A 24,975-nucleotide genomic window follows, 5' to 3' on the forward strand; every position below is an offset into this window, starting at 1 on the left:
TGGTTTCCCAGTGCCGACTTCCCAGTTGTTTTGAACGCGTCAGAAGTCATCCTGGACTGAAAGCATGGCCAATGTATTCAACCTTTTCTGGCCCATGGCATGTGAACATTTATCCTTTTAAGCTTAGAAAAGAGACCCTTAAACCCAGACGTGGACCACACATCCACTCCACTGAACAGCAGCCTAGTGATTACTTTGCAACGCTTGTAGTTAGCCACTGAATCCTTCCAAACCACTTATTGTTGAATTAGCGATTTCCAACTTGTTGTGTAATGTTTATGTCCAATGGCCGATGAGCACCGGTACATTTTATCTATAATTTCTCTTCATATGACAAGGATTGAAAAGGATTTGCCAATAGATTGTCAACGTGATTCATCATGATGACTACTTGTCTGGCTTGCTAGCTAAGATTTTAAAAGTATGATGTTTGGGGCTCCCGAGTGGTGCAGCGGTCTAAGGCGCTGCATCTCAGTACTAGATGCGTCACTACAGACCCTGGTTTGATTCCAGGCTGTATCACAACTGGCTTTGATTGGGAGTCCCAGAGTGCGGCACATAATTGGCCCTGCGTCGTTAGGGTTTGACCGGGGTAGGCCGTCAAGGATTGGACCCTTTTTGTCAATTTTCACCTAAAATGACATACCCAAATCTAACTACCTGTAACTCAGGCCCTGAAGCAAGGATATGCATATTCTTGGTACAATTTGAAAGGAAACACTTTGTAGTTTGTGTAAATGTGAAAAGAATGTAGGAAAATATAACACAATAGATCTGGTAAAAGATAATTCAAAGAAAAAACCAACTGTTCTTTTGTATTTTTTTATACCATCATCTTTGAAATGCAAGAGAAAGGCCATCATGTATTATTCCAGCCCAGCTGCAATTTAGATGTTGGCCACTAGATGGCAGCAGTGTATGTGAAAAGTTTTAGACTGATCCAATGAACCATTGTATTTATTTTCAAAATCTTGTATCAAGACTGCCCAAATGTGCCTAATTGGTTTATAAATAACTTTTCATGTTTCAAAACTGTGCACTCTCCTCAAACAATAGCATGGTATTATTTCACTGTACTAGCTACTGTATATTGGACAGTGCAGTTAGATTAACAGTATTTGAAGCTTTCTGCCAATATCAGACATGTCTATGCCCTGGGAAATTTTCTTGTTACTTATAACCTCATTCTAATCGCATTAGCATGCATTAGCTCAACGTCCCGCAGGGGACCCAAAGATCCTGAAGAAGTTTTAACTGACTTGCGTAGTTAAATAAAGGTTAAATAAATAACAATGAAATAAAAATTCCATAAAGTTACATTAGAAGTGCCCATCCATGAAGGCTCAAGGTTATTGGCCACAGATAAAATGATGTCAAATCCCCTTATATCTACCGTACCTTTGATTAGACTGATCATGTTAAAATTTTTTATTTTATTTAAACAGGTAAGTCACATTTTTAAGTCACATTGTAGCTTTAAACAGTATATTTAGTCTTTTATATTAAGTTAAATGATACAACCACAATATGAAAAAATGTGAAGGACAACTTTCCCTCCAATGTTACTTTATCCTGCCTCGAAAACAAATGTCCTATTTCCTATGGGGGAAAAAGACTACATTAACCTTGAATTACTCTGAAATCAAATCTAGGCTATGTACTAAATGGCTCTCTAATCTCCTAGCGTGTGACACTCATGCATGTTGTTGGAGGTCCCAGATGTAGTCGTTGGCGAAGTTCATAATCTGAGTCATGGCGTTCAGGATCAGAATGTCCATGTCGTCATCCAGCATCCCCTCCTCATGGTAGTTCTTCACAGGCAGGATGCAGTTCATTGGAACGCCCAGCTCATTACTGCAGATCTGCATCTGAGAAACGATGAAGACAAAAAGGGCTGGTTAAATTTAGCATGAGGGATGATCTTTGGATCAGGTCAGCACAACCAAGATTTCGCTTTCCAGGTTGACTATATTGCAGATGTTGCATTACATCAACCAATTGCGTGCCATGTCATCAACTGTACCTATGGGCATCAAAGGTACAGCTTTATCATATGATGTGATCAGCTGATATATAAAATCGTATCTGGGCGTTGTGAGATTTGGCAATGTAGTCAGCCTGGAACGTGGCCATTGTGAAATTTCATTAGCTCTGCAGTGATTTACCTTATCTTTGATTGCCTTGCTGTAGTAGATTCTCTTCACATCCCTGTTCACCAGCTCACAAGCCTTGTCTGGCATGGTCATGACAACAACTTGAGGGATTTCTGCCGTAGAAATGTATAATTAATTAATAGAAGGACTAACTTAAGTAATACTGTCATGTAATATTAAAAAGTCAAAAACTACTACAGCTGAATACCCAACCACAGTTAGTTACAATTGAGATTAGATTAGAAACGCTAAAAAACAAAAGGGTTTGATGAGCTTACTTACGCAGTTTACTGGCTTCTGCCCTGATGTGTTTCATCTTGTCTATGACATCCTTATTCATGCGAGAGATTGTGTCTGCTGTCACAATACTGACCAGACAGTGAGTTTTGTCACTTAAACTGGGATTCTGAATGTATTCTGCTTTTTGGTCCGATAGTGGGTGTAAAGGATTGAACTGTCAAAGAAAATATAAAAATTGTCAGATGATACTACTTTGTTTACATCTAATTCATTTTAATCTTTGGCTAGTGTGTGTGTGTGTGTGTGTGTGTGTGTGTGTGTGTGTGTGTGTGTGTGTGTGTGTGTGTGTGTGTGTGTGTGTGTGTGTGTGTGTGTGCGTGCTGGTGTGTGTTTATGACTTCTGAATTACCTCATAGCCCTCAGGTAGATGGCCCTTCAGAGCATTGATGATGTCATCAGGGTGCAACCCATTTTTCTGTGTCTCCAGACCCATGACATCATTGAATGCAAAGGGCAGACGTTTTTCTCCTCTACGGCCTTGAATGTAGTGTGTCTTATACTAAAAAGAAACATTTTATTTTAATAACATTATTTTAATTTTTATATTCGAAGATAATTATAGATATAGAATTCTAGAATTCTAGATAAATAATTATCTACAAATTATAGATTATAGAACTCGGAAACATAATAAAACATCCCGACTGCACAAATATATAATTTATTTGGGACACAATACCCCAAAATGTGCAAAGTGCAAAAAGGTGCACAAAGTAAACGTGCAAGACTAATGTTTCGGTTTACTCAACTGAAAGTATGTAACTTAACAGTAGAATTAAGAAATAAGGCCCGAGGGGGTGTGGTATATGGCCAATATATCATGGTTAGGGGGCTGTTCTTTGGCATGACGCAACATGTGGTAGGAACTTCACTGGACATTATGCAAACTGGAAACCACATATCCTGAGGCTGCATTTATTGTAGCTGGGGATTTTAACAAAGCAAATTTTAGGAAAAGGCTGCCTAAATTCTATCAGCATGTTGACTGTAGTACGCTCGCTGCTTAAACACTAGACCACTGTTACTCTAACTTCTGGGATGCCTACGAGACCCTCCCTGTCCTCCTTTCAGCAAATCTGACCACGACTCCATTTAGCTTCTCCCTTTAGGCAGAAACTCAAACAGGAAGTACCCATGCTAAGGACTATTCAACGCTGGTCTGACCAATCAGAATCCACGCTTCAAGATTGTTTTGATCATGCGGACTGTGATATGTTCCGGGTAGCTTCCGAGAATAGTTTTGACGAATTCACTGAAATAGTAACTGAGTTTATTAGGAAGTGTATAGGAGAGGTTGTACCCACTGTGACTATTAAAACCTACCCTAACCAGAAACCGTGGATAGATGGCAGCATTTGCGCAAAACTGAAAGCGTGAACCACCACATTTAAACATGGCAAGGTGACTGGGAATATGGAAGAATAGAAAAAGAGTAGTCATTCCCTCCAAAAGGCAATAAGGCAAAAAGTCAGTATTAGAACAAAGTGGAGTTGCAATTCAACGGCTCAGACACAAGACGTATGTGGCAGGGTCTACAGACAATCACGGGACTACAAAAGGAAAACCAGCCATATCGTGGAAAGTTTCACTTTGAAATAAATAAGGGGTGGCCAGTCGAGCAGCGGAGAGTGAATGAGCGGGTCATCACTCCACGCACCAGATCTCCAGTGCGCCTCCCCAGCCCGATATGTCTTGTGCCGGTTCCTCGCACTCGCCATGAGGAGCGTGTCGTCAGTCCGCTGCCAAAAAAAACCCAAGATTCTTTTTTTTTGGGGGGGGCACATGGAGCTGGGAGAGCCAGAGACCGTCAGGGAGGGAAGAGCCAGAGAACGTCAGGGAGGCAATGGAGAAGTTGGGAGAGAGAGAGATGAGAGAGATGTTGTGCAAGTGTGTTCTGCTCTACATTCGACCAGAGGATCTGGTTAGCAGTCTGGTGAAACCTGTGCTCCACACATGTGGACTCCAGAACACCTCCCAGTCCGGTACGTCCTGTGCCTCATCCCCGCACTCGCCCTGAAGTGCATGTCATCAGTCCGGTGCCACCTGTACCGGCTCCACGCACTAGGCCTCCAGTGCGCATTCCCAGTCCAGAGCTTCCAGCGACGGTTCACTGTCCAGAGCTTCCGGCGACGGTTCCCAGTCCAGAGCTTCCAGCGACGGTTCCCAGTCCAGAGCTTCTGGCGACAGTTCACAGTCCGGAACCTCCGGCGACGGTTCACGGTCCGAAACCTCCAGCGACGGTCAACGGTCCGGAACCTCCAGCGGCAGTCAACGGTCCCGAGCTTCCAGGCAAGGCGTCCAGTCCCCCTCCCTGGCAGGAGCCTTCCTCTGCGCCGGTGCCCAGTCCAGGCAAGGGGTCCAGCCTGCTCCATGTCAAGAGCCCTCCTCTGCACCGGTGTCCTGTCCAGATCCAAAGCCAGAGCCCTGGCAGGAGCCTTCCTCTGCGCCGGTGCCCAGTCCAGGCAAGGGGTCCAGCCTGCTCCATGTCAAGAGCCCTCCTCTGCGCCGGTGTCCTGTCCAGCTCCAAAGCCAGAGCCTTCCTCTGCGCCGGTGCCCAGTCCAGGTACGGTGTCCAACCCAGCTCCATGGCTGGAGTCCTCCTTTGTGCCGATGCCCAGTCCAGGCACGGCGTTCATCCCGGCGCGATGGCGGGATCCGGGATCTGGGCGGGGGCTATGACCTACACCGGAGCCGCCACCAACACTAATCCCCCCCCTACTCTCCCCATTTGGTTTCAGGTTTTGCGTTCGGAGTCCGCACCTTTGGAGGGGGGTACTGTCACGCCCTGACCATAGAGAGCCCTTGTTTCTCTATGGTGTAGTAGGTCAGGGCGTGACTAGGGTCGGATGCCGGTCGAACACACCTAACTAACATCTCTCTCATTTCTCTCTCTCCCAACATATCCATCGCCACCCGGGTGGTCTCTGGCTCTTCAGGGTGAGTACGAAGAGCTGGCACAGATGGCAACGGACTGATTTCCCGCTCTTCCACACTCCGCCGACCACCCCTCGTGCCCCCCCCCCCCCCCCCCAAAGAAACTTGGGGCTTCTGTGGCCGCGGTCCCCGGCGTCATCGCTGTCCTTCCACCTTCCTTGGTGTCTCCTTCCAAGGAAGGGTCTCACAACCTCCCATGATCTCCTCCCAGGTCCAAAACTCCTTTATCTCCGTTACACGCTGCTTAGTCCAGTGTTGGTGGGATATTCTGTCACGTGTATTCTGTCACATGTGGAGAGACGGACCAAGGCGCAGCGTGTGTTGAGTTCCACATATTTATTTCAAAGTGAAACTAAAACAAAACAATAAATCAAAAAACGAACAACGAAACGTGACTACGTGGTGCACATGCACAAACACAAAACAATATCCCACAAACACAGGTGGGAAAAATAGTTACTTAAATATGATCCCCAATTGGAGAAGATGATTACCAGCTGCCTCTAATTTGGAACCATACAAAACACCAACATAGAAAATTTAAACTAGAACACCCCCTATTCACACCCTGACCTACTACACCATAGAGAAACAAGGGCTCTCTATGGTCAGGGCATGGCAGATATTACTTGTTAGAGTTTGCTGCACTGTTGGAACTAGAAGCACAAGCATTTCGCTATACAAGTGAAAACATCTGCTAACAGGTGTATGTGGAGTTGGATTTGATTTGCCCATATATCACAAGCCCTGAGGTGCTTTATTGCTATTATAAACTGGTTACCAATGCATTTAGAGCAGTAAAAATAAATGTTGTCATACCCATGGTATACAGTCTGATACACCACAGCTGTCAGCCAATCAGCATCACCCCTCTCCAATACCCCCCCCCCCCCCTTTTCCTCAGAAAAGTCTCAATTCTTTGGGGCATGGACTCTACAAGGTGTCAAAAGCATTCCATAGGGATGCTTCCCACAGTTGTGTCAAGTTGGCTAGATGTCCTTTGGGTGGTGGACCATTCTTGAAACACACGGTAAACTGTTGAGCGTGAAAAAAGCAGCAGCATTGCAGTTCTTGATACAAACCGGTGCGTCTGGCCCCTACTACCATACCCCGTTCAAAGGCACTTACAGTACATATTTTGTATTGCCCATTCACCCTCTGAATGGCACACATACACAATCTATGTCTCAAGGCTTAAAAATCCTTATTTAACCCGTCTCCTCCCCTTTATCTACACGGATTGAAGTGGATTTAACAAGCGATATCAATAAGAGATCATAGCTTTCACCTGGATTCACCTGGTTCAGTCTGTCATGGAAAGAGCAGGTGTTCATAATGTTTAGTACACTCAGTGTATATAAAACAATTAATCCCTATGTGAAATATTAATGGTGCATTTGAAGATCAGGAAGTTGGTTTAACATGTTGCAATCTTGATATGATGGGGCCTCATGCGGGGGGGATTTTTTTTGTACACTCAGTGTAAAAGTTTTGGATTTTTCCCATGTTTCCAACAGTGTGCAGTTTCTATCCTTTCCATTATCCTACTTTTTGAAACCTACACATCTGTGACTGACTCTGTGACTGACTATGCTTTGTATTAAAGACCCAGTGCAGCCGTTTTTAGCTCCATATCAAATAATTTCTGGGTAACAGTTAAGTACCTTACTGTAATAGTTTTCCATTATGAAACCAAAATAGAAAGTCAGAATTTTGCTAGGACTGTCTGGGAGCAGGTGTGAGTGAGGGGCCTGATTGGAGGGCCTACTAGGAGAGATATGTAAGCTGAAAACTAGCTGTTATTGGCAGAGAGGCTTGGAACTCTCTTTGTTATTGGTCTATTAACATATACTGCCTGATGATGTCAAAAGGCAAGCCAAAACTCTGCCATGTTAAACCTGCTGATTAGAAGGTGCTGTGTAAATTGTATTTTCAACCAGCAACCATCAGTAAATAACGATGATCACATTTGTTCACGCTTTTACAGTGTTATTTTTATCAGCTGTTGTACAATATGATACAAAACACAGGAAAATGTCATTTAGACTGCACTGGGCCTCTTTGAAAGTGTGCAGATGACCACTCTTTGTTTCTATAAGTCTCTCTTCATGTCTCTGTTCTGCCTGTATGTGGCTCGTGAAATGTCTTAGTGTACCAAGGTATATTAGGAAGCCATATCCCATCCCTGAATTGTGTAGTTACATTTATTAGGCAAACCAACTTACTTTCATGGTGAAAGTTGTGCCACAGGCAGCAGCTACCAGGGCATTATGTGTTGATCGTCCTTGGAAAACGTTGTTGACTGAGTTGATGAAGCTGGACTTCCCTGCACCGACTGGTCCATGTAGCAGGCATCTCAGCTGACCCACATCAGGATCACTCAGTTCAAAGTTCCTCAGTGCAGCAACCATGGCATCTCTCTCTAGTTTACTGTCAGATAAAATAAAGTGTTACTTCTGTAGCACATCTCATGGAAGACATACAGTATGGGTTACAACCTATATCATATGCTACAACAGGGATGGCAACTCCAGTCCTCGGGGACCTCATTGGTGACACACTTTTGGTGACACACTTTGGTCCAGCTCTAGCTGGCACACACCTGACTTCAATAATCAAATAGCTTCTTAGTAAAGAGCAATTTCTCAAGCAATAATTTTGCTAGGATTGTCTGGAAATGGTCTGAGTGGGGAGGGGAAAAACAGAAAATTCTTGGCAGAGAGGTTTGGAAGGGCTCACGGCTAGTTTTCTACTAAGCTAACATATGGAATTGTTTTAAGATGGTCATAACAATAATAATTTAGCTATTTATTTTAGGATCCCTGTAAGTATCCAAGAAATATATTTAAAAGGTATTTGATGAATCATTGAATTTGGCCATACTGCTATTAGACCATAGAAACACATTGAATAACATATTCATACATGGTAAAACAGAAATGTATCCCCCAAAAATGGTCACGTTTGTAATAAGGACCAAGGCGCAGCGTGTGTTGAGTTCCACTCTTTTAATAAAGCAAAACTTCTAGGCAAAACAATAAACCAAAAATGAAAAGTAACATAAGTGGTGCAACTAGCACACACACAAAACAATATCCCACAAACACAGGTGGGAAAACTGGCTACCTAAATATGATCCCCAATTAGAGGCAGCGATTACCAGCTGCCTCTAATTGGGAACCATACAAAACACCAACATAGAAATATTAAGCTAGAACACCCCCTAGTCACGCCCTGACCTACTACACCATATAGAAACAATGGCTCTCTATGGTCAAGGCGTGACAGAAGTTTGTTTTGAATTGTCTGTCCTGTGACAATTTTACTTAACATTTTTTTTAATTGGTTTTCCATTAAAATGATAAGAAAATATCATAAAATTTCATGTCAACTCACATACAGAATAATGGTCCTGCTGCGTATGTATGACCACTAGGGCCGGGCAATGAAGTTATATCTACCGCGACCCTTTACAGACATAGAACAGTAACATGACGATAGCGACAATTGATCATTTTTCTGACAATTAAACAAAGTCCGCATCAGAAGCATCTGTACCTTTTCAGATAGTAGAATTCTGCGGCGGCATAGAATGTTCATTAACACTTTACTTGACACCCAACGTAATAATATATTATGGCACGGTCATAACCATGTCATAATATGTCATAACATCTGACATAATGTGCCATAACCTGTTATAATATGGTCATAACTCTGTCATGACCCATATATTTAGACCTGTTGTGACATATATTGCATTTTATGGCTGGTTATGACACCTACACAAGAGTGTCAAAACCCACAAAACCTACCAGACAAGGCAAAACATTCCATTACACCATAGTCTGTGTCAACAGTATATAGTTATTTAACTTCAACAAAAAAATGTATTGACCATTTTAAATTATCATTGTAATTGCGCACACATTGATATCAGAGAAGCACCTACCCCAATGCTCTGTTGCTGATGACTGGAATGAAAGCATGAGCAGATTTCAGGAGCAGGTCAAGAACCCTCTTTTTGACTGATGATTGACATAAGGGCATAGGCCTATCACGTACTGTATATCTGGCTTATGTGATTATGATGGTCATAATGCTTCTTGACAGTGTCATAAAGTGTATTTTCCTCAAGTGATGTAAAATATGATGCAAACATGGCTGTAAAGAATTCATTACAACAACAACAAATGATTTAAGAAACACATCTTCAAACAAAAGTAAACTTCTTGGTAGGGAAAACATCTCATTTGAATAAATATGGGCTTTGACAATCTTATTAGGTGTTATAACCAGCCTTAATAAAATATCACAATATATGTCACAACAGGTGTAAATATATGAGTTATACAACGAGTGGGTCTAATCCTGAATGCTGATTGGTTAAAACTGCATTCCAGCCGGTTTCTATTCCTCAAGTTACCACCGGCTAAATCTATGACGTTAAAATGCCTATTTACTCTGTTCCATCTGACTGCACAATTTATAAACTTGATCTCCACTATAACAAGCATCTAGACATTTAGACTAACATTTAGTTTATACAGAGGAGGTTTGTATAAACCTTGCTGTCTGTCTCTCCGACATTTGCAACATTGTTTTAATATAAAAATTTGATCTCCAGTTGTCTCATAGTAATGAACGTGTCGGTATGAGACAGACAGGCAGGCAGCTTTTCTCAGCCAGTTGAAATCATGAATCAGCATAATTGTGTTAGCTGTGTTGTTGGCTAGCTCCTCTGAACAACAGTGTCCTGAAGAGTGAGCACATTTTCTATGCCAGGCGAAATCGCGCCTCATTAGCTCATTGTTATGGATGTATTCAAATAAATGTCACTAGAAAACAGCTTAAACAAAGACAAATGCGACTACTTTGCTGTTATTCTGGCTGCGCTTTTTGACTAAGTTAGCCATAGTTGGCTAGCTAGCAAGCAACGGATAAGAACATTGCCAGCCAGGATGGCAATGGAACATTTAGAACGAATGACCATATATCCATAGATACAGAACAAAAAGACTGAATGACTGAGTCGAGTCTCTAGCAACCGAACCAATAGAACAAACAACCAGCCAGCTTGGGTAGCAACCCTAGATTTGTGTCGGGACTATTTTAATTTAATGTAATTTTTATTTCACCTTTTATTAACCAGGTAAGCTAGTTGAGAACAAGTTCTCATTTACAACTGCGACCTGGCCAAGATAAAGCAAAGCAGTGTGACAGAAACAACAACACAGATTTACACATAAAATAAACAAGCATACAGTCAATAACACAATATAAATAAAATACAGTCTATATACAGTGTGTGCAAATGGCTTGAGGAGGTAAGGCAATAAATAGGCCATAGTAGCAAAGTAATTACAATTGAGCAGATTAACACTGGAGTGATAGATGAGCAGATGATGATGAGCAGATGATGGTGTGTAAGTAGTGAACATGGTGTGCAAAAGAGCAGCAAAGTAAATAAAAACAATAAGGGGATGAGGTAGGTAGATTGGGTGGGCTATTTACAGATGGACTATGTACAGCTGCAGCGATCGGTTAGCTACTCAGATAGCTGATGTTTTAAGTTAGTGAGGGAAATGTAAGTCTTGTGGAAGGATGAAATAATATGAATAAATTCATCAAAATAATGTTTTTAATGAAAATGTCAGTCGTTATTTGAATACGTTGTATAAAAGTGATAATGCCCTCAAAGCTGGTGTTTGGAGGATATATTAGCACTTCGTCTAGGGCCTAACACTCGTGCCAATGTATCCTCCAAACACCAGCGTTTCTGGCGTTATAACTTAATTGTGTAAGCTGTTATGACATATGACATGGTTATAACCATGTCATAATGTGTTATAGCACTGGATGTCAAGTAAAGTGTTACTGAATGTTCTGTATCATTTCCCTGACAACAATACATTTTCCTGATTGATGTGCTGCTGTGTTGATTTTTATGCTGTTTTTTAATGGTAGGGTAGTGTGCTTTCTTTCTACTAACTGTCTTGGTAAGTAATTTAACAAACTTTAAAGTACAGTGCCTTGCGAAAGTATTCGGCCCCCTTGAACTTTGCGACCTTTTGCCACATTTCAGGCTTCAAACATAAAGATATAATTTTTCAGTTTTTGATTTGTTAAAAAAGTTTGAAATATCCAATAAATGTCGTTCCACTTCATGATTGTGTCCCACTTGTTGTTGATTCTTCACAAAAAAATAGAGTTTTATATCTTTATGTTTGAAGCCTGAAATGTGGCAAAAGGTCGCAAAGTTCAAGGGGGCCGAATACTTTCGCAAGGCACTGTACTTGTTTTAGGAGACAGTGGTCTGTGCACAGGCAGGCTGCATGCAAGCAGCTCAAGATTATTTGATTGACAGTCAGTGGTGTAGTGCTATTTATTGATTTACATTTTTTATTTTTTATTATGTCATAATTTCCTCAATCAAAGTTTGTACTGACCCTTATGGTACTGACAGGTGTCACCCATCTTCCCCATTATCCCCAGTGTATTTATACCTGGGTTCTCTCTTTGTCTGTTGCCAGTTCGTCTTGTTTCGTCAAGTCAACCGTCGGTTTTCCCGTACTCCTGTTTTGCTCTAGTCCCTGTTTTCTAGTTTTCCCGGTTTTGACCATTCTGTCTGCCCTGACCCTGAGCCTGCCTGCCGTTCTGTACCTTTCAGACTCTGCTATGGATTACTGACCTCTGCCTGCCCTTAACCTGTCATTTGCCTGCCCCCTGTTTTTGTAATAAACATTTGTTACTTTGAACTGTCTGCATCTGGGTCTTCTCCTGAACCGTGTTAGTATTTATCACCTCTTCGATTTTTAAAAACAGCTAAAAGCATGCTATTACCGGCTAATGCAACTAGACACTAAATACTACAAAAATGTTTGTCCTGACTACAAAGTGTTAGGTTTGGGGCAAACTAACAATAACTTGCATTAACAGAAAAAATGTCTGACAAATAGATAACATGCCACAGAATGCTGCAGCAGCCCTCAAGGTGTGCCGCAGTATGACGCAACTTTTAAAGTAGGAACCCCTGTAGCCTATATTCTTCATCCTTCTCGCCACCGCCAGGGAGAAGACAGGGAAGAAATGCCCATTTACCTGCCTCTAGGCTGCTATACATATTTATTTGGTTTGTCATTCTAATGTTTTTTTATGGTGATTAGAAAATAAATATTTAGAATTTATTATTATTCATTTTCCAGAAATAATATTTCTGTGTATTCTCAAATTGAAAAAAGTGAGGGATCTCCACTCCTTCATCCTCAATATTTGATCAGACAGTATAGTACTTACCTCCAACATGTTTTCCTCCATTGTTTGTCAAATTCTGTGTGACACACATGGGACACATTTTGATTAAATTAACTTAATTATTGTTTTCTAGATTCCAATACCCCCATCTATCATTTTCAAAAGAATCTGATGATTTTGATTACACACAATAAATGAGAGTAGACTACAGTCAATGATAAGTACTGCCTTGAGACTGTTGTCAATGCATGCTCTAAAACAGAGTATGCTGATTTCCAGAACAAGTGACAGGAATTGTGACTGATGAACTGTACTTGAACAGATTTTGCACTCACAGCCGATATATTCACTTAAAGGGTATTTTACAGATATGTCATATGTCTCTTACCCTTTGTTGGTGGTGGTGGTGGTGGTGGTGATGGTGATGGTGTAGAGACTTCTCCGCCCATCTTTGCTTTTCAGAGGGGGAATATAAAAATACTATCCGAGTCTGCAAAGAGCGACATACAAACAGATATGTGTTAAGTATGTTCTGGGTACCTCCTTGTTGCTGACAACTCAAGGATCGGAAACTGTTGCAAATGATGTGAAATACTGTAATATAATCAGTATACAATCAGTACAACATGTGGAACTATCATATAACTGCACTCAAAATGATGATGTCTGTATTTAAAACTATTTTTGCAGATCTACATTGAGAAAAGATGGTAGTTCAGCCTAGTGAAGAATTCTCCTTATGAGATGGTGGAGAAGGTGGCTTCAGACATCGAGAAACTACTGACCAAGAAACGCAAAGCAATCGTTATAAGTCAGCAATTTGAGCTCTATTTATTTCACAAAACACACATAACATTTAGGGTCAGTTTCACAGACAGATCAAGCCTGGTCCTGGAATAAAAAAAGCTCAATGGCTCCATTGAAAATGCTATGGCGTATTTCTGTACAGGTTTTACCCCAGTGTTTTGCCCAAAGGCTCACTTTTATTTTTCCATCCATGCTGGCCGGCACCAGGGGCTTTGCTAGGATTTGAGGACATTGGGGGCTCTGCCCAAAGCCAGAGGGGGAACCCTACTAGTTGGGTCCTGGGGTTTCCCCCGGAAGAAAACAAAAGGAATTTCAATAGCTAAATGCATCAATCTGGTGCACTTCAAGATGAATGTCCAGCTAGCAGATATTGGACCTTATCAGATATTTAAATGTTTATTTAACTACTAGTTGGGTCCTGGGGTTTCAGTTTCAAGTCAGTTAAGAACAAATTCTTATTTACAATGACAGCCTACTCCGACCAAACCTGGACTACACTGGGCCAATTGTGTGCTGCCCTATGGGACTCCCAATTACAGCCAGATGTGCTACAGCCTGGATTTGAACCAGGTACTATAGTGACCCCTCTTGCACTGAGATGCAGTTCCTTAGCTCGCTGCGCCACTCAGGATTATACGTTGGTTACAACTTCAAAGATACTTTGTTAGTTTACAATTGTACAATTTATTCTCCCTGCTTATAAAAACCACGAAGACTGGTGGAAATCCCCAAACCCAAGATTGTAATTTCTTCAACTCATACTTCGGAGGAACATACTGCATGGTAAGCTGGTGCACGTTGTGGTTCATCACTTTTCAGTATGGAAAACGGCTGTGAGGATTTTCTACAATATTCACAACATATTGACACAATTACAATCTTTATAGAACCGACGTCGGGTTGAATTATTTGAATTCCATAAAATAAAAAAACATTTGCGAGCTCAAAATCAAATCAAATCACATGTTATTGGTCACATACACATGGTTATCAGATGTTATTGCGAGTGTAGCGAAATGATTGTGCTTCTAATTCCGACCGTGCAGCAATATCTAATAAGTAATATCTAACAATCCACAACAGATACCTAATACACACAAATCTAAGTAAAGGAATGGAATACAAATATATAAATATGTGGATGAGCAATGACAGAGCGGCATAGGCTAAGACGCAATAGATAGTATAGAATACAGTACATACAGTTGAAGTCGGAAGTTTACATACACTTAGGTTGGAATCATTAAAACTAGTTTTTCAACCACTCCACAAATTTCTTGTTAACAAACTATAGTTTTGGCAAGTCGGTTAGGACATCTACTTTTTCCTACAGACAGATTATTTTACTTATAATTCACTGTATCACAATTCCAGTCATTTGAGTCAATTGGAGGTGTACCTGAAGATATATTTCAAGGCCTACCTTCAAACTCAATGCCTCTTTGCTTGGCATCATGGGAAAATAAAATGTAATCATCCAAGACCTCCACAAGTCTGGTTCCTTGGGAGCAATTTCCAAATGCCTGAAAGTACCACGTTCATTGGTACAAAAAACAGCACGCAAGTATAAACACCAGGGGACCACGCAGCCGTCATACCGCTCAGGAAGGAGACACGTTCTGTCTCCTAGAGATGAACTTACTTTGGTGCGAAAAGTGCAAATCAATCCCAGAACTACAGCAAAGGACTTTGTGAAGATGCTGGAGGAAACAGGTACAGAAGTATCTATATCCACAGTAAAACGAGTCCTACATTGACATAACCTGAAAGGCCGTTCAGCAAGGAAGAAACCACTGCTCCAAAACCACCATAAAAAAGTCAGACTACGGTTTGCAACTGCACATGGGGACAAAGCTTTTTTAGAAATGTTCTCTGGTCTGATGAAACAAAAATATAACTATTTGGCCATAATGACCATCGTTATGTTTGGAGGAAAAAGGAGAGGCTTGCAAGCCGAAGAACACCCTCCCAACTGTGAAGCACGGGGGTGGCAGCATCATGTTGTGGGGGTGCTTTGCTGCAGGAGGGACTGGTGCACTTCACAAAATAGATGGCTTCATGAGGGAGGATAAATATGTGGATATATTGAAGCAACATCTCAATACATTAGTCAGGAAGTTAAAGCTAGGTCGCAATGGGTCTTCCAAATGGACAATGACCCCAAGCATACTTCCAAAGTTGTGGCAAAATGGCTTATTAAAGACAGAAGAGTCAAGGTATTGGAGTGGCCATCACAAAGCCCTGACCTCAACCCAATAGAACATTTGTGGGCAGGATTGAAAAAGCGTGTGCGAGCAAGGAGGCCTAGAAACCTGTCTCCGTTACACCAGCTCTGTCAGGAGGAATGGGACAAAATTCACCCAACTTATTGTGGGAAGCTTGTGGATGGCTTATATAAACTTATTAAAATAAAAGCTGAAATAAATAATTCTCTCTACTATTATTATGACATTTCACATTCTTAAAATAAAGTGATGATCCTAACTGACCTAAGACGGTGAATTTTTACTATGATTAAATGTCAGGAATTGTGAAAAACTGAGTTTAAATGTATTTTGCTAAGTTGTATGTAAACTTCCGACTTCAACTGTACATATGAGATGAGTAATGCAGGATATGTAAACATTATTAAAGTGGCATTATTAAAGTGACTAGTGTTCCATTTATTAAAGTGACCAATGATTTCAAGTCTGTATGTACTGTGGGTTGGGTCAAGATATTTACACAGATCAGACACGGACAGAGTATGATTAGCTCGAAAGAAAAGGATAGGTCTCCCCCATGAGACCCTCTCTGGGATACCCTCATCTGGGCTCCGGGTCTTGTTATATCCTGTTGAGCACACAAACTCCCTCGTCTTAGCTCGGGCACCGTCTCCAACTACACGGAAGCCCCCTTACTTTCCCAGTCCTTCCCTGTGTGCTGCCCTTCTGGCAGCTTTATAGGGCTTGTACAGCTGGTGATCAATCAGCCCTTGATTACTCACCAACTCCCCAATCAGCCTCAATTAGTCCTGGGCGAAGAGCCCGTCGAGACCTGGCACGTCCAGCAGATGGAGCCATCGCCTCGTGATGTATACTCCGTCTGTCACCAGGCCTCGACGAGTCTCCCCGGGTGGCTGAACTGCTGTACGCCACTGTAGGCAGCAGCCTCTCTGTGCTAGTGATGGCTGTTTAAGAGTCTGATGGCCTAGAGATAGAAGCTGTTTTTCAGTCTCTCGGTCCCAGCTTTGATGCACCTGTAAATTGAAGTGGGTCTAGGGTGAGAGGTAAGGTGGAGGTGATATGATCCTTGACTAGTCTCTCAAAGCACTTCATGATGACAGAAGTGAGTGCTATGAAATAGTCATTTAGTTTAGTTACCTTTGTATTCTTGGGTAAAGGAACAATGGTGGCCATCTTGAAGGATGTGGGGACAACAGACTGGGATAGGGAGAGATTGAATATGTCCGTAAACACAATAGCTGGCTGTGTCGGTAGCACTGTATTATCTTCAAAGCGGGCAAAGAAGGTGTTTAGTTTGTTCGGAAGCAAGAATTCAGTTTTCCTTTTGTAGTCCGTGATTGTCTGTAGACGGTGCCACATACGTCTCGTGTCTGAGCCATTGAATTGCATCTCCACTTAGTCTCTTCCCCCACATTTTTCTTGTTTGATTGCCTTGAGGTGGGAATAACTACACTGTTTGTATTTGGCTATATTCCCAGTTGCCTTTCTATGGTTAAATGCGGTGGTTCGCTCTTTCAGTTTTGCGCGAATGCTGCCATCTATCCACTGTTTCTGGTTAGGGTAGGATTTAATTGTCAGTGGGTACAACATCTTCTATACACTTCCTTATAAACTCACTCACCGCATCAGCGTATAAATCGATATTATTCTCTGAGGCTACCCGGAACATATCCCAGTCCGCGTGATCAAAACAATCTCGAAGTGTGGATTCCGATTGGTCAAACCAGCGTTGAATAGTCCTTAGCATGGGTACATTCTGTTTGAGTTTCTGCCTATTGGAAGGGTGAATCAAAATGGAGTCGTGGTCAGATTTGCCAAAAGGAGGGCGAGGGTGGGCCTTGTATGCATTGCAGAAGTTAGAGTAACAAGGGTCCAACGTTTAACCAGCGTGAGTGCTACAGGCGATATGCTGATAGAATTTAGGTAGCCTTGTTCTCAAATTAGCTTTGTTGAAGTCCCCAGCTACAATAAATGCAGCCTCAGGATATATGGTTTTCAATTTGCATAAAGACCAGTGTAGTTCCTTGAGGGCCGTCGTGGTATTGGCTTGAGGGGGGATATACACTGCTGTAACAATAACGGAAGAGAATTCTCTTGGTAGATAATATGGTCGGCATTAGATTGTGAGAAATTCTAGGTCAGGTGAATAAAAGGACTTGAGTTCCTATATGTTGTTAAAATGACACCATGAGTCATTAAACATGAAACATACACCCCCGCCCTTCTTCTTTCTGGAGAGATGTTTACTCATGTCAGTGCGACGCACTGAGAATCCAGGTGGCTTTACCAACTCCGACAGCATATCCCGAGAGAGCCATGTTTCCGTGAAATAGAGTATGTTACAATCCCTATGTCTCTCTGGAAAGCAACCCTTGCCCTAATTTCGTCGATCTTGTTATCTAGACTGGACATTAGCGAGTAATATACTCGGAAGCGGTGGGTGGTGTACGCACCTCCAAAGTTTGACCAGAAGACCGCTCTGTCTTCTTCTTCTCCGGCGGCGTTGTTTTGGGTCAGCCTCTGGGATCAGTTCAAATGCCCTGGGTGGTGCGGACAAAGGATCCACTTTGGGAAAGTCATTTTCCTGGTTGTAGTGCTGGTAAGTTGACGTTGCTCTGATATCCAATAGTTCCTCATGGTGTATGTAATACCACTTAAGATTGTCTGGGCTAACAATGTAATAAATAATACATTAAAAAAAAATACTGCAAAGTTTTCTAATGACTAGAAGCGAGGCAGCCCTCTCTGTCAGCACCATCTTGTTTACGCAGTTGTTTATTTTTCTAGAAATAAATGAGATCAAGCCCGAACTGTGCATATTAGGGAGTTGTAGTTTCCAACAGGCCAATATTCTACATAAAACGTGCTAATTAACTACATTCACCATAATCCATTGCGCGCCTACTTGTCCTGTCAGTTTGTTTATTTTATGCCTGCGACATTAGGTTAGTGTGGGGCAGACACTGAGAGTGAGAAGAGACAGAAAAATGCATGCTCAAAAGGGATAGGGAGCAGTTGCTTTGTGATTTATCTCTACCTGAAAATACATGATCTAAGTGATTGACAGTTGGTAATCAGCAGTCAGCAGTATGCCTTATTTACTTCGAAGAACTACTTAAATAGTGATTTTGTCAGACAGCATAGGCAGCAGCTCTTTGGAGATGAGATGATGACTTGGAATTAAATAATAAAGTTATCAAATAAAACAAATGTAATATACACAACAACTGAAATACTTTATTTAAGTAAAGTAATGTGAATAAATTGCTCAGCACTAGTGGCAGACCATGCCGAAGTACAGTGCATTCTACTGTATACATATATTTTTTCTATTACGCTGAACAAAAATATAAACGCAACATGTAAAGTGCTGGTCCCATGTTTCACGAGCTGAAATAAAAGATCCCAGAAATTTTCCAGACGCACAAAAAGCATATTTCTGTCAAATTTTGTGCACAAATTTGTTTACATCCCTATTTGTGAGCATTTTAGTATTTCTTTCTGTAACAAAGCGTTTTTGTGGGGAATCACTCATTCTGATTGGCTGGGCCTGGCTCCCCAGTGGGTCAGCTTGGCTCCCAAGTGGGTGGGCCCTCACAGGCCCACCCATGGCTGCGCCCCTGCCCAGTCATGTGAAATCCATAGATTAGGGCCTAATTTATTTATTTCAATTGACTGATTTCCTGAACTGTAACTCAGTAAAATCTTTGAAATGCTGCATGTTGCATTTATATATTTTTTCAGTATATATTTACTGCCCTATTAACACATATTTGTTTTAAAGTAGGGATAAAATGGACCAGTACACTATTTTATTTTCTATTTTAGGACCCTGAGCGTATCTATAACAAATCTGTTAAAGTTATTTGATGAAGCTTTTGAATCTGACTTTATAAATAAGACATGGATAAGTTAAGTCAGGTAATGCCAAATGAAGTCTGAATTAGGTATGCTTTCAAGTGATTGAAATGCATCATACAGGTATTGGAACATTTAGGAAAGCAGAAGAAAGATCATCAGGCAATCATTGGGTATTTGATCTTTTTTTAGAACAGAAGATATGTTCCTGAGAGTCTTAGCTTTCAGGAATTGGAAATGTTTGGGCTATTAGCAATTATGTCCCAAGTCTGGAGCCAAATTCATAGGAAGAAAACAAATGTAACATGCCATAATGGATTTAGAAACTGCTGGGTGCAAAGTTCCAAGTCATCTGCTTGGTCCTAAAGTGTGCAATTTAACAATTATTCGACCATCAAAAGCAGGGCTGGGTCCAGGCAACATAAGCAGTCACATAGGGCCTCTGGCCACTAGGGTGCCCCGACCAAAAACGACTGTTGAGAGTTTGAATACTTGAGTTCGAATAGTACAAGTTCACAAATTGGCTATATTAGTAGAATTGCATGAATTGGCTATTGGCTATAGTCACTCTTACTCAGATACAGTATCATTAACACAGCATAAGTCATTTCTTGAAATTAACTGAAACAAATGTATCTATGTCCCATGGCAAAATGAGTAGAATTACATTAAATGTGTAATAAAATTGCAAACTTTTCTCTCTGCCCCATGGAAAATGTGTATAACAACACAACACTTGCTTTAACATTGCTACAGTGTTCTCTGAGCCCCATGGCAGAATGTGTAGAACTGCAAAAAAAGTGGTTTAAAGCAGCAACATTGTCTTTACGCCCAATGGCAAAATGTGTATAATTGCAGGAAATTTACTTTAAAACATATTTCCCACTTAGGGCCCAAATCCCACTTAGGGCCCCACAAAGACTAGAGCTTGCCCTGATCAAATGGTTTGGGTCTGGAACAAAAACATTTGGGGCTGCAGTCGATGGCTGGCACCCATGTCTCACTGGGCCATGGCTCAAGCAGACCTTCTCTTACTTGGGGCCAAAGGTAGGCCACTGGTACTTTTCAGCTGTCATAACAATGGTTAACTGTGAACTTTAACACCTTCTCATAAAGCAACTGTTTTGACTATGCAGAGGTTGTTGATTCTACTCTTCACATGTCCTCACTGTCAGCCCTAGCTAGGGAAACACAATTTCCCTAGTATAATATAAGGGTGTATACAGTTGAAAAGCAGCATTAGTCCAGTATTCCCTGCCGGACATTTCACACAAAAGTAACAAGCTTCGTTTGCATTTCTGACATGTTCCACGGCATGTGAAATGACTTAATAACCTGTTTCCAATACATTTGTAATGTAGTAACAAAAAATGCACTCAAAACTAGCTTGTCAGGTGTTTGTGAAAGCAAAGATGGGTGGAATGCAATTTCACAGGTTACAATTCAATTTCTGTTAAAGTATAATGTCTTATTTCGTATTTATCGTATAGGCTTAATCTGTATATTGTAAACTGCCCCGTAATATAGAGGCTATATACTGTAAGAACAATAGAAGACAATGTAACACATTCCCCTTTTGCACAAATTACAGGGAGCTTCTACAAACATTGAAATATAGCAATTACATTTTTCCTTTTACATTGCAAATGGGAAGAATATACTGTACTGTATATCAAGTAGGTCCTCTACCAATATTTATCAGTAGAATAATTGGTAATGCCACAGACTTACCTTGTTGGTACTAGTTCCTCCTGAGACTGAGATGCTGATATAGATGTGAAACAATGATTGCAGCTGCACTTATATAGGCTACAATAGAAAGTGAAATTGACTGGTGCAGTGATTTTCACTTTCCAGTGTTTAGATATAGAATAACTAGATAATTCTACAAATCTATCAAGTAGAGAGGGCAATCTGGCTCTCTTATTTCTATACCAATTTCCTGTAAATGGTACCATTACAGGAATAGAGGGGCCATATTTTCACTTTCAATATGACTCTGTTTTATGACTGTCCCATCTCATCGAGGACATAATGTTGAAGGCCGACCTGGATGCTGCAGGCTGTTGTATTCAAGAAGCAGAATCCCCCATTATAGTCATTGGGAAAATGGCAATCTTTGTGGTCAATATTCATGTAAATGTGATTTTATTCCAGAACACAATTAAGGTACCAAAACTTGCTTCTAAAGTGCCTTCGGAAATATTTAATTCATACTCCATGACTTATTCCACATTTTGTTGTGATACAGCTTGAATTTAAAATGGTTTAAATCGTTGTTTTTTACTCCTCTACAGACAATTCCCCATAATGACAAAGTGAAAACATGTTTTTATCCAGAAGTTTCCTGGGGAAACCATAATGGGTGGCATTTCCTGCGGAAGTAGCGGTACTGAGTTGACCAGCTGTATTTTTGGTTTTAGAAGCTAGCCAACTGGGATAAGGAATAATAAAACATTCACTCGCTAGATGTTGAAATTGGAGTCATTCGATCATAAACCTAAAACTAAATCAGAATGTTCCTGTCACGAGATGGTAGTTTCCATTGCCTCCCAAATGACGACAAAGTGAAAAGAAATTGTCTCAAAAACAACAATCCTCGTTTCGCTTTGTTGATAAAACGTCAACGCACTATAACCCATACCCAACGCTCTCTCTGGGTTATGAGACTCCGCCTCAGCAGGAGGGTTGACATACATGTCACAAGAATAGGTAACGTTATGTCGACTAGTTTTGATATTGCGTGTTTGTTAGGGTCTGAAATTAATCTCTTTAATTTCTACCAGAATTATTTTTTGCCACTTACGAAATCTATATTAAACGCTTTATAATTGTAAACACTGAGTCAGTGGAAGGCTACCTGGCATTAGAAATATGGTACATATTGTGTAACCTTTAATCCATGATTATTCTTAATTTATAATAATATTAATAATAAACTACCTGTCACAGCCAACATTTACCCTGTATTTGGCAGGTGTTCTAGCTAATAGATACAGAATATTTGTTTTGAAAATATTAAACCTAGTCTATGTATCCCACTGGGTTTAGAGTGCTTATTTGCAGTAGTGAATAGTCTGATAAACAATATAAGTAAGGCACAGGGAGTTAAAAATGTTAAAGTTAAAAATGTTTTTAAAGTATCCCTAATTAGTGTATTTGCTTTTCCAGGTCTTTACCAAATAATTTCATGAACTAATCATCTATATTCTTATTCAACTAATCATCAACTGCAGATGAGTCTGGTATGGTAGAGGTTTCTGAGGAGCCAGGTTCTAAGCCAGGTTTCAAAGGCCTTGCATGATACCCAAACACAGTGGTCAGACCCAGCAATGGAGTACCACACCTACTCCAAAGGACCTATTATCACATGTGGCATGACAACTGCATCAGCCCCTGAGAGGTCACTATCTATTGCAGATGTTACAGTGAAAGATGATGCAGACTGTCTGCTGCACACAGGGATTCCACTACTAGAATTCAACACTCTTGTGTCTTGCTTCCAAGGTTTTGCCCCCACATCAGCAATGCCAGTTGTAGACCAAATTCTGTTGACCCTAATGAAACTTAGACAGAACTTTGTAATTGCTGATTTAGCAAGACACTTCAAAAGGTAATCTGGTCAGGTCAGTAAAACATTGAAATTCTGGATAGATGTTATTGCTGAGCACACCAAGGATCTCATTCCATGGCTGCCTCGTGGAACAATAAAGGCTGCCATGCCACAGGTTTTTCAGGATCATTTTTCAAACACAACTTGTGTTATTGACTGCACAGAATGTGTTTTGCAGAAGGCTAAAATCTGGACTCAAGAACTGAATTTTACAGTCACTAATATGCCAGTAATACTGTAAAATATCTAGTTGCAACTGCTCCATCAGGAATGGTTGTGTTAATTTCAGAGGCTTATGGTGGGAAATGTAGCGATTCTCTCACAAACTGTGCCAATTAGTTTGGTCCCTAAAATTGACAACATACTTAAAATGTGTGCAGCTCTTGTAAATCTGAGAGGAGAGCTTATTTCTAGCAAATAGAGACTGTCTAACACAATCAACATGACTAACATGCACTGATCGTTTATGAATTACAAAAATTTACATCACTTTATTCCTATTAATGAATTACAAAACATTGTCAGCATTTGTAACATTATTTTATTCCTACTGTTAGCTCTATTTGTTTTAAATCATTGTTTTGTCAGCTCACACAACTGCCTGTACCAACTTGCCTATTTTAACTGGTTCTGTCTAATGAAAATTTACTTTGTCCTATGAAAAATAAACTGGTGACATCATGACACTGTTTGTGTAGGTATATCTCTTAATAAATTGATTATCTAATAATAGTATATTTTGTATTTAATATATTTATTAAAACAGTACTTCATGAAGTAAGTGCATGCTCAAACTAATTTAATATGCTGGGCATACACAATTCAATCTACTGCTCACTCCCATTTACTTAAAGAGCTCCAGGTACTTTGGGCAGAGATGTATCTTCTTTTCAGCCAAATCATCAGCCAACCTAGGTAGTATCTGTAAAAAGTAGAACTTCTGCAGCTGTTGCACATGTGTTGTCTTTATCAAATGAAATGTCCACTCTATGTGCTCGCTTGGTGTCCAGACGACCAGCTTGCAGCTCTGTAGGCCCCGGCACATCATGGTCACTTGTGTCTGAAAGAAGGAATAAGAAAGCACATTGCAACAAAATTCTGATTAGTATGATTTCACAATACAATGTTCAATACTTGTAATCATACAGCTAATAATCTATTTTCTTGAAAACATTTATACCCAGCTTAAGGTAGTATCCATCTTTTCTATTGGGGTGAATTAGGTACTGTCCATCATACAAGCTTTTGATGTCACCATTTGGCTGACTCAACAATTATTACTTGATCTCAAGGAGCTGTGTTGCATCAAGGATCCCATCTGAGCTGGCTCCCAACCAAGGACGGTCAGGGTGCACCACCAGGCCTCTGTTCTCCACAACATGCCCTCTGCTCTCCAGGAGTGTGATGACATTGACCTCATTTGCTTTGCCATGCTTTGTTGCTGTATTGCCAGTGAAGGTTGGGTACAAACTGGTGCTCTTGTGCTTTGGCAAAGTGGGTGGGGTTATATCCTTCCTGTTTGGCCCTGTCCAGGGGTATCATCGGATGGGGCCACAGTGTCTCCTGACCCCTCCTATCTCAGCCTCCAGTATTTATGCTGCAGTAGTTTATGTGTCAGGGGGCTAGGGTCAGTTTGTTATATCTGGAGTACTTCTCTTGTCTTATCCGGTGTCCTGTGTGAATTTAAGTATGCTCTCTCTAATTCTCTCTTTCTCTCTTTCTTTCTCTCTCTCGGAGGACCTGAGCCCTAGGACCATGCCTCAGGACTACCTGGCATGATGACTCCTTGCTGTCCCAATCCACCTGGCCATGCTGCTGCTCCAGTTTCAAC

General features: G+C 40.9%; 1 protein-coding gene across 1 annotated transcript; it reads right to left on the reverse strand.

The window, feature by feature from the left end:
• Positions 1-808: 808 nt before the first annotated feature.
• On the reverse strand, positions 809-22,284 carry LOC139413789 (interferon-induced protein 44-like). The gene is made up of 8 exons (XM_071161546.1): positions 21,263-22,284; positions 13,030-13,131; positions 12,684-12,717; positions 7,613-7,817; positions 2,803-2,952; positions 2,436-2,607; positions 2,166-2,266; positions 809-1,868 (listed from the first exon to the last, which is right to left on the reverse strand). The coding sequence occupies exons 2-8, from the start codon at positions 13,088-13,090 to the stop codon at positions 1,695-1,697; spliced, it is 897 nt and encodes a 298-aa protein (XP_071017647.1). The 5' UTR covers positions 13,091-13,131; positions 21,263-22,284; the 3' UTR covers positions 809-1,694.
• Positions 22,285-24,975: the final 2,691 nt, after the last annotated feature.

The sequence above is a fragment of the Oncorhynchus clarkii genome, chromosome 7, assembly GCF_045791955.1.
Source record: "Oncorhynchus clarkii lewisi isolate Uvic-CL-2024 chromosome 7, UVic_Ocla_1.0, whole genome shotgun sequence".
In the NCBI taxonomy this organism is placed as follows: Eukaryota; Metazoa; Chordata; class Actinopteri; order Salmoniformes; family Salmonidae; genus Oncorhynchus; species Oncorhynchus clarkii.